At 38.8% G+C, this 12,763-nt stretch overlaps 1 protein-coding gene across 5 annotated transcripts in view; it reads left to right on the forward strand.

The window, feature by feature from the left end:
- The window catches only part of PDE4D (phosphodiesterase 4D), a 623,750-nt gene that overhangs the window by 488,405 nt on the left and 122,582 nt on the right, over nt 1-12,763 (forward strand). For all 5 annotated transcript variants that reach the window (XM_014964972.1, XM_014964973.1, XM_014964976.1 and 2 more), the window contains one exon: nt 8,969-9,160. In XM_014964972.1, the coding sequence (XP_014820458.1) occupies nt 8,969-9,160 (192 nt within the window). The remainder of the gene's footprint in view (nt 1-8,968; nt 9,161-12,763) is intronic.

Consider the following 12,763-nt stretch of genomic DNA (forward strand, 5'->3'; position numbering starts at 1 on the left):
TCCTTTTCATGGAGCTTTCATTAGCATAGAGAATCTACAGCAACATTGGAAGACACTTTCTTTGCCTGAAGAGACAACTTCATTTTCTTATCCAGCTGCCTCCTGTACACTTTCCCCTGAAGCTGGACTTGATTTCTGGTAGATATCTATGTGTGCACATGGTACTGGTGAAACAAACTATCTTACCTTCTATGTGTAGGCTTCCTATAGTTCGGGCAATAGACTTTCTTTTCTTTGGACTTTTCTGTCCACAGCCCTCATCCATTTTCTGGAATACATACTTAACAATTATACACCTTAATAATTATGAGTTGGGTGATGTTGAGGGTTACGACCAACTCTTGTCATGGCAATCACATCTCCTGGCTCTTTGGACCTCCTTCTGTACCACATTCTCTGGGACAGGAGAGTAACCAGGAGTAACCACAACTGCCATTTTCTTGTCAAGTTCTGGCTGGGGGTACTCTTTGCCCAAGATCTCTGCCACTAAGCACATGGTACATGTAACCATATCTTCTGTGACCGTGCCAAGTGTTTATTGGCATTGTGGCTGTAGATGATGATTCTTCTGAAGGATGTGTTTGCCAGGAAGCTTCCCAATGCTTATTGCTGTTAGCCCTGGGAAAATTTATACCTGTTTTCTGGATTATGTTTGCTTTCATCAGTACTGTAGGGTATTGATTTAAATATTGCAGGTCTGAGGAATTACCTTTTTTCCTGCATACTTGCTTTATCACACCACTAATTCAGAAAGAATATATAGAAATAATTTGATCACTTCTGGTAATGGCATCCAACTGAAATTGGATGAGGCTGAGGTCTTTCAGTGTATTGGATTTTCCATCTCTGGCAGCAGTCTGTCTCAACCATGATCTTACATTCATTGTTATATTTTAGTTTTCCTGAAAGAAAGTTGTTCTTCTAATGTCTTAGGGGAGCTGGATGTTAATCAGGATTAATCAGTATGCTTGATGGATGGTTTGCATATTTTTATAAATTACTAGATAAACATTTTAAAATGCTTTAAGATTTTATTCCAATACATTTAAAATCAGAGGGCTGGAGCACCTCTCCTGTGAGGACAAGCCGAGTTAATTGGAGCTGTTCAGCCTGGAGACGAGAAGGCTCCAGGAAGACATTATAGCAGCCTTCCAGTAGCTGAAGGGGCCCTACCCGAGTGATAAGGAGGGTCTCTTTATCAGGGAGTGTAGCAATAGGATCAGGGGTAATGACTTTAAACTGAAAGAGGGTAAATTTAGATTAGATATCAGGAAGGAATTTTTTACTGTGAGGGTGGTGAGACACTAGAACAGGTTGCCCAGAGAAGCTGTGGATGCCCCATCCCTGGAGGTGTTCAAGGCCAGGCTGGATGGGGCTTTGAGCAACCTGATCTGGTGGAAGGTGTCCCTGCCCATGGCAGGGGGGTTGGAACTCAATGGTCTTTAATGTTCCTTCCAACTCTAACCAGTCTATGATTCTATGATTTAAGTGAATGGTGACAGGCAGACTGTAATTTTAAAAAAGCAGAGAACCATTGGTCCTGCTGAGACTGCACTCTCAGCGAAGCAGTCGCGTTGACAGGCAGTGGGAGCCAGTGGGTGGCTGGGGGCAGCTGGCTGGCTTGCTGCTCAGGAGCACTCCGGGATTTGCTGCATTCTCTTTCTCATGTCTGGATGAAGTGGTTCTATTTTTCAGCCAGGTTTCACAAAATAGTCCAATTCTTCAATATTTTCTGCAGATTTCCTCATTCAGAGCTCAGTCTGCCACAGACTTTACCAGAAGCCTCGGGGAAAACAGTTTAATGTCTTGGAGGCCTCTTTTTATTATCTGAAAACGGGAATACTTGTCCCAGTACAATTCTTAGATCAGAGGAACCATACAAAGTGACTTAAACCTAGTAGAAACCTGAACAGATCACCACATTTCTTGGAAATTATTTTGCATTTTGTCTCTCTTGTGTTTTTCGTTTGCATTGTTATTATATTGCAATAAGACAACTATTTCAGCTTCAGAGAAACATCAAATCCATGTAACAGGATCTGGAATCTGGCATTCTTAACTGAACTTCACATTAGCAGGAAGATGTTCAGTTGGAAGACCCATGTTCAGTGAATAAAAATTGCCAGGTGTGGGACAATTCTCTCTCGGAGGAAAGAATAAAAGGATTCACAGAAAAAATCCCACTATGGCTGAGCTCAACAAGCAAATTGTTTTAATAGGTGCAACAAAGTCTTGTGTGCCAAATATATAGACCATTGAGATATAATTGAGATAATGAGGTGACATTATGAAAAGTACACCTTGAATTGAGTATAAGGAGACAGTTCCAAGCAAAACGCCCAAAGATATGAAGTAGTCATCACAGGAAACTCCTCGCTTGGCAACTTCATAACAAAACATGAAACAATTTGTTTAGAGAGATCAGCAGCATTTCCTAAGATGCTTGCTGGAAAATCATCAGAAGCTTAAATAGATAGTTGGAATCCTTCTGTTAACATGTCTGGGTAGATTAATTCTTACAAACCTTTTTGCTTCAGTGTATTTTTTGTCCTATACATGTTCTGTTTGTCCATTCTCCGGGCTTTTATATTAGTATTAAGCCTTGCTACACTTCAAATGTTTCCAAAAACAGTTATGCCAAGAGCAAAAGCCAAGTTTTGCTGCTACAAGCAAATTTCACTAAATGTCACATTTTCTTCTTTGGCTTGCAGTTTTGATACTGGAAAATCTATCCACACCACTTCTAAAAATGGAGTTAATCATAGGCCTTGCTTGCTGAATTGCTTAACTGGAAACCTAAAGCCACAAGTAGATAGTTAGCTTAAATTCTCCAGTGGTACACGAAAATTCAGATTTAGATCATATGTTCCTTTTAATAACATTTGCTTACAAATTGCTAAACATATTTTTAAGCAGTGGAAGGCAAAATTTTTTGTTAGCTTTTCTAGAGAGAAAAAAATATCAGGCCATATACAAATTACTTATTTTCTTCAAGTATAGAGAGTTGATGATACTTCTTCTAAAATGTCAGTATAAATATTTCTCTTTTTTCCCCTCATTTTTCTGAGGTCTAGTTTTTACTAGACATGAGAGAAGAGACAGAAAGGAAAGTAGAAGGTAAAAAACAGATGTGGTCTCTCCTGCATCACTGGGTTGACACTGTCTTAAAGGAAACGTTTTGAAAGGTCCCAAGCAGCGAATTAATATAAGAAATAAATTTTAGGCCTGCTATTCAGGCAGAATGTAGTGAGCTCTTAGGCCTTGTCTGCATTAACTACTGTGTATTCTAGAGACGTGTGTGCCTTAAACCAATGCAGGACAGTTTAAAGTTTTGTTCTTAGATGTGATGGATATATTCTGCATTAGTTATAGGTTATTTCAGTAGTCAGTTGATCTGGAAATCATGCCCATTGTGACTTCTCTTAAAAAAAATATATACCCCCAAGAAAAATCTACAGGATTAAATTGCTAAGCTCTCAGTAGTAAGGAAGACCAACATTAAGATTTTCTCTGCAACCTTAATTACAAGCACTTGTGTATATTCATTATGATGCTATTACTCCTTATGTAACAAAAGTTACGTTTTGCACACAGATCTTCCCCTTTTTGTTTTTTGCAGAGAGTATGAGAGTGTTATTTAAGAACTCAAAAGGAAGTCCACAGGGGGTTTCTTTCCCTGTGTAAAGAAGCTGTGCAGTAAATAGCAATGTAGTGCTGCTGAGACCCAGGATTCAGATCGTCTCCTGTCTCCTTGCCATGTATTCCTACTGTTACCTGAAGAAAATCGTTAATAATCTTCCCAAAGGTTGCTTGTGATGTTATTACTACTTGTCCTGCTAGGAGCACAGGGAAGATTAGCCATGAACATTTACAAGTCTCTCAAGAGAGTTCACCACTTTTATCCCCATCTTGGCACAGAGCATGGATGATACACAGTGGGCAAGACGTGCAAACATGGTCAATTACCAAAAAAGGAAAAAAGGCTGAACTTTCATCTCATGTCATATTTGTCATCACTGAACACTAAGGCAGGCTCTAAGGATAAACAGTATCCACTTATGTCATAAAATATTTTGTCAAAATGCAGATGCAAAGTTGCTGAATTAGCATTGGCTTTACATAGCTTTGGCATCTCTGGAGTTGCAGCAAAGCTCTTTGAACACAGAAAATTCTGTGATGTGTAATGTGCCAAATGCTCCCTTCACTAAAAGCAGCTTGAGTTTCCAGGCGTTGTGCAAAGTGCTTAAAGCTGGCTGCAGAACAATGGTGGAAAATTCAGTCTTTAAATGGCCATTTTCTGACTGTGAAGCAATACCAAAACAGTTCCTGTGCTTCCAGTAATAAGTTCCATGCTCCTTCTTCCTTTCCAAAGACGACTTTTCACCAGAAAGTGCAAGGAGGCTGATGAACACACTCGGGAGAGAGTAACTTCTCGTGTGTCACTGAGTGTGCACTTTTTAATTCACAGCATATTCCTGCCGTGCCTTAAAACTTAGCAGGAGTGGAAAGATAAATATGAAGCAACCACAGAGGACTTTCTGCAGTTTCTGACCAGGCAAATTAAAGAGCCTGTCCTTAAACTTTTAAATTTTTTCAGTGTATGCAGCAAGAAAGAACAAACAAGCTGTGTGAAAGTCTTCAATTCCTCATTCTAATTCTCTGTTCATTTGATGCATGTGATCAGCAATGCCATTTCTTGCAGATAAGACTTGTGATTCAGAAGAAACAATTTGTTCCATTTTCAGTGTAATAACACATTTTTCATTTAGATTTTTACAGGCTTTTGTACCTGAAACTGTTAGCAAACACTTCAGTAAGTAAGAGCTAAATAAGACACTTTGCTGCATTTTAAAAACTTTTCAATGTAAACATAAGTTTCTGGTAAACCAGTGCTGTATTCACATTCTCCTTTGACTGTAGAACTGAACATTTCTTTTTCTTGATCCATATTTACATAAAAGGCATTTTGGTTGAGCAGTATTAGCCAAATCCAAGCTGTTTTATTTGGATCCCGTTCATTGCTTTTGACACCCATCTAGTGGATGCAGCACTGCACCACAGGATAAAATTCCTGTCACAACAGCCATGTGCAAGTCTTGCACATACTTGTAGTTATTTGATGGTGCAAACCACAGAGCCTATCCCAGCTGATGAAGCTTCAATCTTATCTAATGGACTTTAAAATTTAAGAAAAATCACTGTTTTATAATCTGACAGTGAACTCATTCACAGAAGCTTGCCTTAGTTTCTGACAGGGAGAAATAAGACTGGTAATAAAATAGGTATATCATGTCCACAAAAGGTGAATGAAGAAAATAAAACAAATCTGGAACCAAAACGACATGTTCCTTTAAACCAAAAAAATAACTTTTAATCAGTTGAATAATTAAGTCCACTATTAAAGAAATCAATTTAATAGTCACCCTGCATTCAAAATTTTCTTGCTGTCAGAAGACTTATATTTACCTTCATTTATTTCTATGCCACTTTTAACTTATGATCCAGAGTTTTCAGAAAAACTAATATCTATTGCAGAAGTTGGTCTTATTGAGCTAGGAGTAAACAGTCCTCTTTCTATTTTACCTAAAATTGCATGAGATATCTGCCCTCCTGCCTTCAATAGAAAAACAAAACATACAGACTGTGCATTTTTTAGGAGTCTGTGTGTTCTTTCAGCTGTTAAAAGACAAAAATTATTTTATTTAGACAATTAATTTTTTTTTTATGCAATTTGGATACAAAGAGCTCACCCTTCATTGGCATTGGAATACTCAGCAATTCAAACTCAAAAATACTGTTTGCTAGTGAATAATAGTAGTCATGCTAGTCATAATCATAGAATAATAGAATGGTCTGAGTTGGAAGGTCTGAGTTGAACATCTAGTTCCAGTCCCTGGACCACGACCAGATACACTTTCCACTAGACCAGGTTGCTCAAAGCTGCATCCAACCTGGCTTTGAACACTTCCAGGGATGGGGCATCCACAACTTCTCTAGGCAACCCCTTCCAGTGTCACACCACCCTCACAGTAGAGAACTTCTTCCTGATATCTAATCTAAATTTACCCTCTTACAGTTTAAAGCCATTACCCCTTGCCCTATCGCTACATGCCCTTGTAAAATGTCCCTCCCCATGTCTCCTGTAGGCCCCCTTTAGGTATTGGAAGGCTGCTATAAATGTTCCCTGGAGCCTTCTCTTCTCCAGGCTGAGCGACTCCAACTCTCTCAGCCTTTCTTACAGGAGAGGTGCTTCAGTCCTCTGATCATCTTCATGGCCTTCCTCTGGACTCACTCCAACAGGTCCATGTCCTTCTTATGTTGGGAGCTCCAGAGCTGAATGCAGTACTCCAGGTGGGGTCTCATCAGAGAGGACTTAAGGGGCAGAATCACCTCCCTTAACCTGCTGGTGACACTTCTTTTGATGCGGCCCAGGATACAGTTGGCCTTCTGACTTGTGAGGAGACATTGCCAGCTCATATTGAGCTTTTCAACCACCAACACCCCCAAGTCCTTCTCAGTGCTGCTCTCTATCCATTCTCCATCCAGTCTATATTTGCACTTGGGATTGCTGTGATCCAGCTGCAGGACCTTGCACTTGGCCTGGTAGAACTTTATGAGGTTTGCATGGGCCCACCTTGCAGACCTGTCCAGGTCCTTCTGGACAGCATCCCTTCCCTCCAGTGTGTTGAGCATGTCATGCAGCTTGGTGTAGTTGGCAAATTTGCTGAAGGTGCACTCAATACTACTTTCCATGTCACCATGACATGGCGGTGTGGTTATTAACTTATGGCACTATAAGCTGCAAAGGATATTTGACTGTAGTATTCATGCTATCCTGCCCTTGCTGATATGTTTTTCAATATTTCTTTGTGAGCAGATCTCACAATGATCAAAAGGGTGCAATGAATAGGGAAAATGAAATGAAAAGAGGAGCTTTGTGTTGTCCAAGATCACCCACCAGGCTGGTGACATCATTTGATATCTAATGGATTAAGCTTGTTAGCTAGAGATTGATAATATCATGTAGTAGTAGCACATTTGAGGACACAGAAAAAGTATTTAGACATAATCAGAAGAAATAAAAATTGAGAAGTGTTAGGACTTGCTGACAGTGAGTTGTTCTGAAAACTACAGTGCAAAGAGGACTAAATCGCTAAACTCTCTTGAAGTTTGTTTAATACCATTTTCTGAATAGTTTTCTGAAAAAAAACCCACACATTTTGCATTTCTACATTAAAATTGTGAAAGGTAATACAAAATAAGTAATATAGTCTAAGGGTGGTAGAAAGCTTGCAGTTCCAGGAATATGTGCAAAATAACGATGAAATAAACCATGAAATCAAGGTCCACTCTGTGCCAGGCAATGTGCATCTCTGTCAAAATAGGCAATATATGTTTCTTTGATTAGTTCATTTAACAGAGAAAACAAAGCCATGGGAATGCCGTCACTTCAGTATAACATTAAAGGTGCAACCTCACTGCAACCTCAGATCAATGGTGGATAACAGCAAGAAAAAAGCCAGTGCAGAGAGTAGCGTGTACCTGCTGTGACACCTGCGTCAGGCTGAAATCTAATCAATAGCTGACATGTATTGAATATTTTCTCTTCCGCTATATAATTGAAAATCGGTGGGTGTCCTTCACATGCAAACTTTTTTGAAAATGAGTACTTTAGATGGGTTCACTACAAATACATAATGGGATGCTAACACTTACCCATGTTTGAAAAATCGTGCAAATGATCCCCTGTTCATCCTTCATTCCTAAATGCTTTAGCAGTATTATTTGAGCTCCCATTAGTATGGCAAATGAACCCAAGCAGTTATAAGCAAAAGTCTCATGCACACATTTCCTTCTATAGTGTAAAGCTAAAACTGATCTTTGGTTTATAGAGACACAACCAACTAGGGAAACAAAAACCATCTTTCACTTCTAGCTGGGTAAAATGTGCTTCATCCCATCAGATGGAGACATAATCTTGCTAATCTACACATTTGTAACTTCTGAGATTGCGGACTACAACACATTAAGTCTAAAAATGGAGCCACATGCTCCAAAAAGACTTCTTACGGTACCAAACGCAGCTGTTGGGCTGCTAAGCAACACGGGTTGCCATGAGCACGTCCTTCCAACACTGCCCACCTTGTGCTAGTCTCTAATTGATTGCAGACTCCTATTGAAGGTCTTTGCACTGATTTTCAAAGCCCTTTGTGGAAACGTCACAGACTACATGAAAGAGCATCTTCTCATTCCTTCTCTTTCTTTCTCTCCCCTCACTCTTCAGCCTCTCGTGACCACAGTGTTCCCTAGGCATTATAAGCTTGTTTACCACTCTTAGTACCAAATACAAGAACTAGCAGTGCTGGATCTCAACTGTGTAGTTCAAAGACACAAATGACCACAGAATTCATGCTGCTTGGCAGTAAGCAAAGACAACATTTCTTCAATCTGTTGTAAAATAGGAACTCTAATGCATGCAAGCATGCCCAAGAACACACATATGACTTAATTTCACCTCATCACTTTGTATATTGGGGTAAGACAAAATATGTTCTTGACTTTTTTGGCTAGTAATGAATATTAGGGTTGGGTACTTGATAGCAAAAGAGTCCTCAACTGCCTCAATAGTGGGAGACGGGATAATAAGGGTCCAGCTCAATGAAACGTCATGTTTCCTCAGGTATAGAGCTCACGGATACTCTACGTGCAGAGAAGCATAAGCTTCCTGTATTCCTAATATTTTTTTTTCTCTACCAAACTTATTCTCCTTCACACTTGTTCTCTTTGGTTATCAGTACTTTTAAAGTATATTTCTTGTGTGCCTTGTTTTTTGTCTTAGTGGTGGACTTGATCAGGTCTTTATTTCCCCAAGCAGCGATTACCTAGTGATAAAGCTGTCAGAAGAGTGTTTATTACTTTCAAAACCCTTATGTCAATGTCATAAATCTTTTTCTCCTTTCTTTTGCAGTTTCGATGTGGACAATGGTACCTCATCGGGACGAAGTCCCTTGGATCCTATGACGAGCCCTGGATCAGGGCTGATTCTTCAGGCAAATTTTGTCCACAGTCAACGTAGGGAGTCTTTCCTTTACCGGTCAGACAGTGACTATGACCTTTCTCCAAAGTCTATGTCCAGGAACTCTTCCATTGCCAGTGATATGTAAGTACATTACAAAACACTTTTACTCTATGCTGTGTCCTCTCTCTTAAGATTTTTCCAGCCACAAGAAATTTCTTTTAAAAATCAAAGACAGTAATGACTTATGCTACTAAAGCCATGGATAATTGTTTATTTCTTTAAAGAAGCTTGTACTTATTTCTGCAGTTTTCTGAAAGTAAGGATATAATGAGGGTGTACCTGATGTGTTTATGCACTTTATTAGCTTTGACAGAATAATGAAGACAGTCAATACTGGTGTATCAAAACACTAAGGAGAACTCTGATTTCCTGGCTAGTAAGTTATTTTCCAGAGAAGCAATACAAACTCAATTTCTACTTCTTAATATTCTTAAGAGAAAGATTCTGTTCATTTGCATCGAGTATTTTTAGGTTTTTAGAGAAAGATTTACCAGCTGGCAGAAATTAATAAATTCAAGAGAGGCAAAAATTATCTCAAATAGCCTCTTCACTAAATGGCAAAATGCTAACAAAGGCTTTGAGGAAGTTATTCTGTCTGCTCTCAGTATTATGTAATAAGTGTATTTTCTGCTAGTGGACCACACTTTACAAGGATTGTTAGACCACAGGTTGCATGGTTCGTGGAAGTCAGATGCAAATCTCTATTTATTTGTAAGACACTAAAACCGTATTAAATGTCCTATCTTATAGTCACTTGTAAGTAGTAGAAATTAAGAATATTAAGAATAATGCTTTTTTTTTGTTTCCCTTATCTGCTCCAGATTTCAGTGCCAAGTAGGCTTTTATGGTCCAGTTATAAATCACTAAAATAAAGCACCAGGCTTGTAAGAGTCCCGTAGTGAATGAGGAAATCTGAAGCATTAAAAACCCAGCATTAATATAAATGTTGTTTTTTAATGAGGCAAAATCTAATCAATGTCCTCTTTAAAAAAAAAAAAAACAGTCAGTACACACAACAGAAGAAAAAGGTTTTCATAATAATGAGTGAGATTTCACCTGATATTTAACTTGCAGTTATTTGAATTGAACAATCCTATTTTCAGTTTACTTATTTTTAGAAATGTCGATTTGTCCATCTAATTGTAGCTCTCTTTCTATGTAAGTGTCAAGATGAGAAAAATTCATGCCTTTACAGAGGTTTTGTGTAAGGTCCATATTTCTGTTAAGCCCTGTAGATCAAAGTACTTAGCGAGCTTTGTGTCTAGTGTGACCAATTCTGGTTGAGACAAAACGAGCGAGAAAAAGGCCAATCCATCTCGCCTTGTCGTAAGGAAAAACACATTTCACTTGCAAATAGTAACCTCCTTCCAGTCATTCTTCCTCTGACAGATAACCTTTCTTTTAGATGGACAAGAGTCAAGCTTTTGTAGTGTGGCACTTGTGCCAGGTGTCGTGGTTTCAGCCGAATTTACCAAAAACCACACTGACAGATGGCCCTTCCCCTTTCCCCCCACCAAAAGAGAGGAGAGGAAGAGATAAGGGTATTTAGAAGTTTGGAATAAACTAAACTACTTTAATGAAGAACTAATATTAAAATCAAAAATAAGAAAATAATGAAATAGATACTATATATACAAAACTGTATCAAGCTCCCAGGATGACAGTCATGTCACTGGCAGGCACTGGGGAAGTCCCAGACTCGACTCAGCGACGGATGGGAGCTGGGTTTCAGCTTCAGAGTCAGGAACATATGGATCAAAGGCAGATGAACAGAGTCCTCTTCAGATGTCGGCCATCAAAGAAAGAGAGCTGGCCCTTTGATCCCTCAGCTTTTGTACTGAGCATGGGGCAGATGGGATGGAATACCCCAGTTGGTCAGGTTTGGGTCACCTGTCCTTTCCGCTCCTCCCCGCAGATGTGACCCCTCTACATTTTTGTGTTTCCACTCTAATGGGGTAAATAGCGAAAATTGGCTGACCTTGGTTGTTACAGCAATAAGTATAAGCAAGGGCCTCTCTACATACTGTTCCTTGGCATGTAGCACAAACATTGGTCTTATCATTCTGAGAATGAGCAGTTCTCTCCACAATATGCCGTTAATTGCAGAGAGTTAGAAGAGGCCTAGCTAAAATGTAGCATTACAGAACTGAAAATTGGTTCTGTTTTACTTCAAACCAGGACACCAGGATACCGTTTGGAAAGTCTTTTACATTCAGGAGGGCAATCTAGGTCACTGTGTTGTTTAGATGAGTCATTTCAATTAAGAATTCAATTAGTGCTCCATCCTAGAATTCTGGGTAATATTTCAGCACATGGCCGTAAATTGGATAAGTGATTTAATTACTGAAACACTGAGCACACTTTCTTTTGGATATTTGTATCTATTCTTCCATTCAAAATTTTCCTAAAACACATCTGTGTATAGAATTTATTGGAGCTCACAACTGGATAGATTTTCACAGTCTCCTGTTACAGAGGAGCTATTGTACTAAGGTAAATATTCCTGCCACTGCTTAGGATGGGAATATATTAAGAAATGTAAAAGGCAAGTTATTCTAATCATGGAATATTAATCATATATCAGTAAGCCTACTTACAAGAACCTTGACTATATAACAGAAATGAAGTAATATTAAAAAAAAAAAAAAAAAAGAATTAAAGAGGGGAAAGTTTTAAAAGATAAAATAGTATGGGGAAAAACATAAAAAATATCACAAAGGTCTTTATATATGGGTTCAAGGAGAAACTAGATGTGGTCATGGAAAGGAATCCCACTGAAGACTATTAAAATAGAGAAACCAATCTGATTCAGGACATTCCTAAAGAAGATGGAGGCTGGAACCCACATTACCCCAATTTCCCTTTTTCATCTATCTACATGCTTGATTTTAAGTATTGCATCTTTCTTAAGCATGAGCTAAATATATTACATAACATACACATCATTCAGGTAATGCAGATTAATTAATCGTACACAACAGTTTAACCTAGAATCCCTTGATTCTTCAGTACTTGAAACACCAATCTCAATATTTCACTTTGTAAAACAAAATAGAAAGCAACAGAAATGCATCTTTTATTTGGAAAGAGTATAACATAAAGATTTTTTTCACTTCCATTACTCTCAAATAGTGTGCTTACATTAAAACATTCCAATTCAGTAGCAGCAGATGAAGCAAACACAAAACTTCGAAGATTTTAGTCAAATACGGAGTGTCGTGATCAAAGGCTGCCAGTGGATGGCAGTGCTGAAGCACTGAATTCAACATCTCCCACCTTTCTCATTAAATTCTCTCGGCAGCATCAGCTGAGGAAGGGAACACAGTCCTGCTCAGTTCTTTGCAACTCCACGATGAAAAGATGGGGTCTGAGACAAACAAGGTTGAAGCACGAGATGATAACCGAGGGATTAATGCAGTCAGATACTACCCACAGAAGAAGGTACAACGTGAGTCTCTACGCCCGAAGTAATAAGCCTCACAGAGCAACTAAAGGCAGTTTCGTTCAGTGAGTTGAGGTGGAAAGTCACAGAAACGAAGGCAGAGAAGGAGGAGGTGGAAAGACTTCTAAAAATCAGAGAGACTAAAGTACATTTTAAAACGAGGAGCCAAGTTAGCTATGGAAAAGAATAAAAGACAGGATGAATGCAAGGTTGCTCAGATGACAGAAGGTTAGTGAGACAAT

Source organism: Calidris pugnax, unplaced genomic scaffold (genome assembly GCF_001431845.1).
Source record: "Calidris pugnax isolate Ruff unplaced genomic scaffold, ASM143184v1 scaffold273, whole genome shotgun sequence".
NCBI lineage: Eukaryota > Metazoa > Chordata > Aves > Charadriiformes > Scolopacidae > Calidris > Calidris pugnax.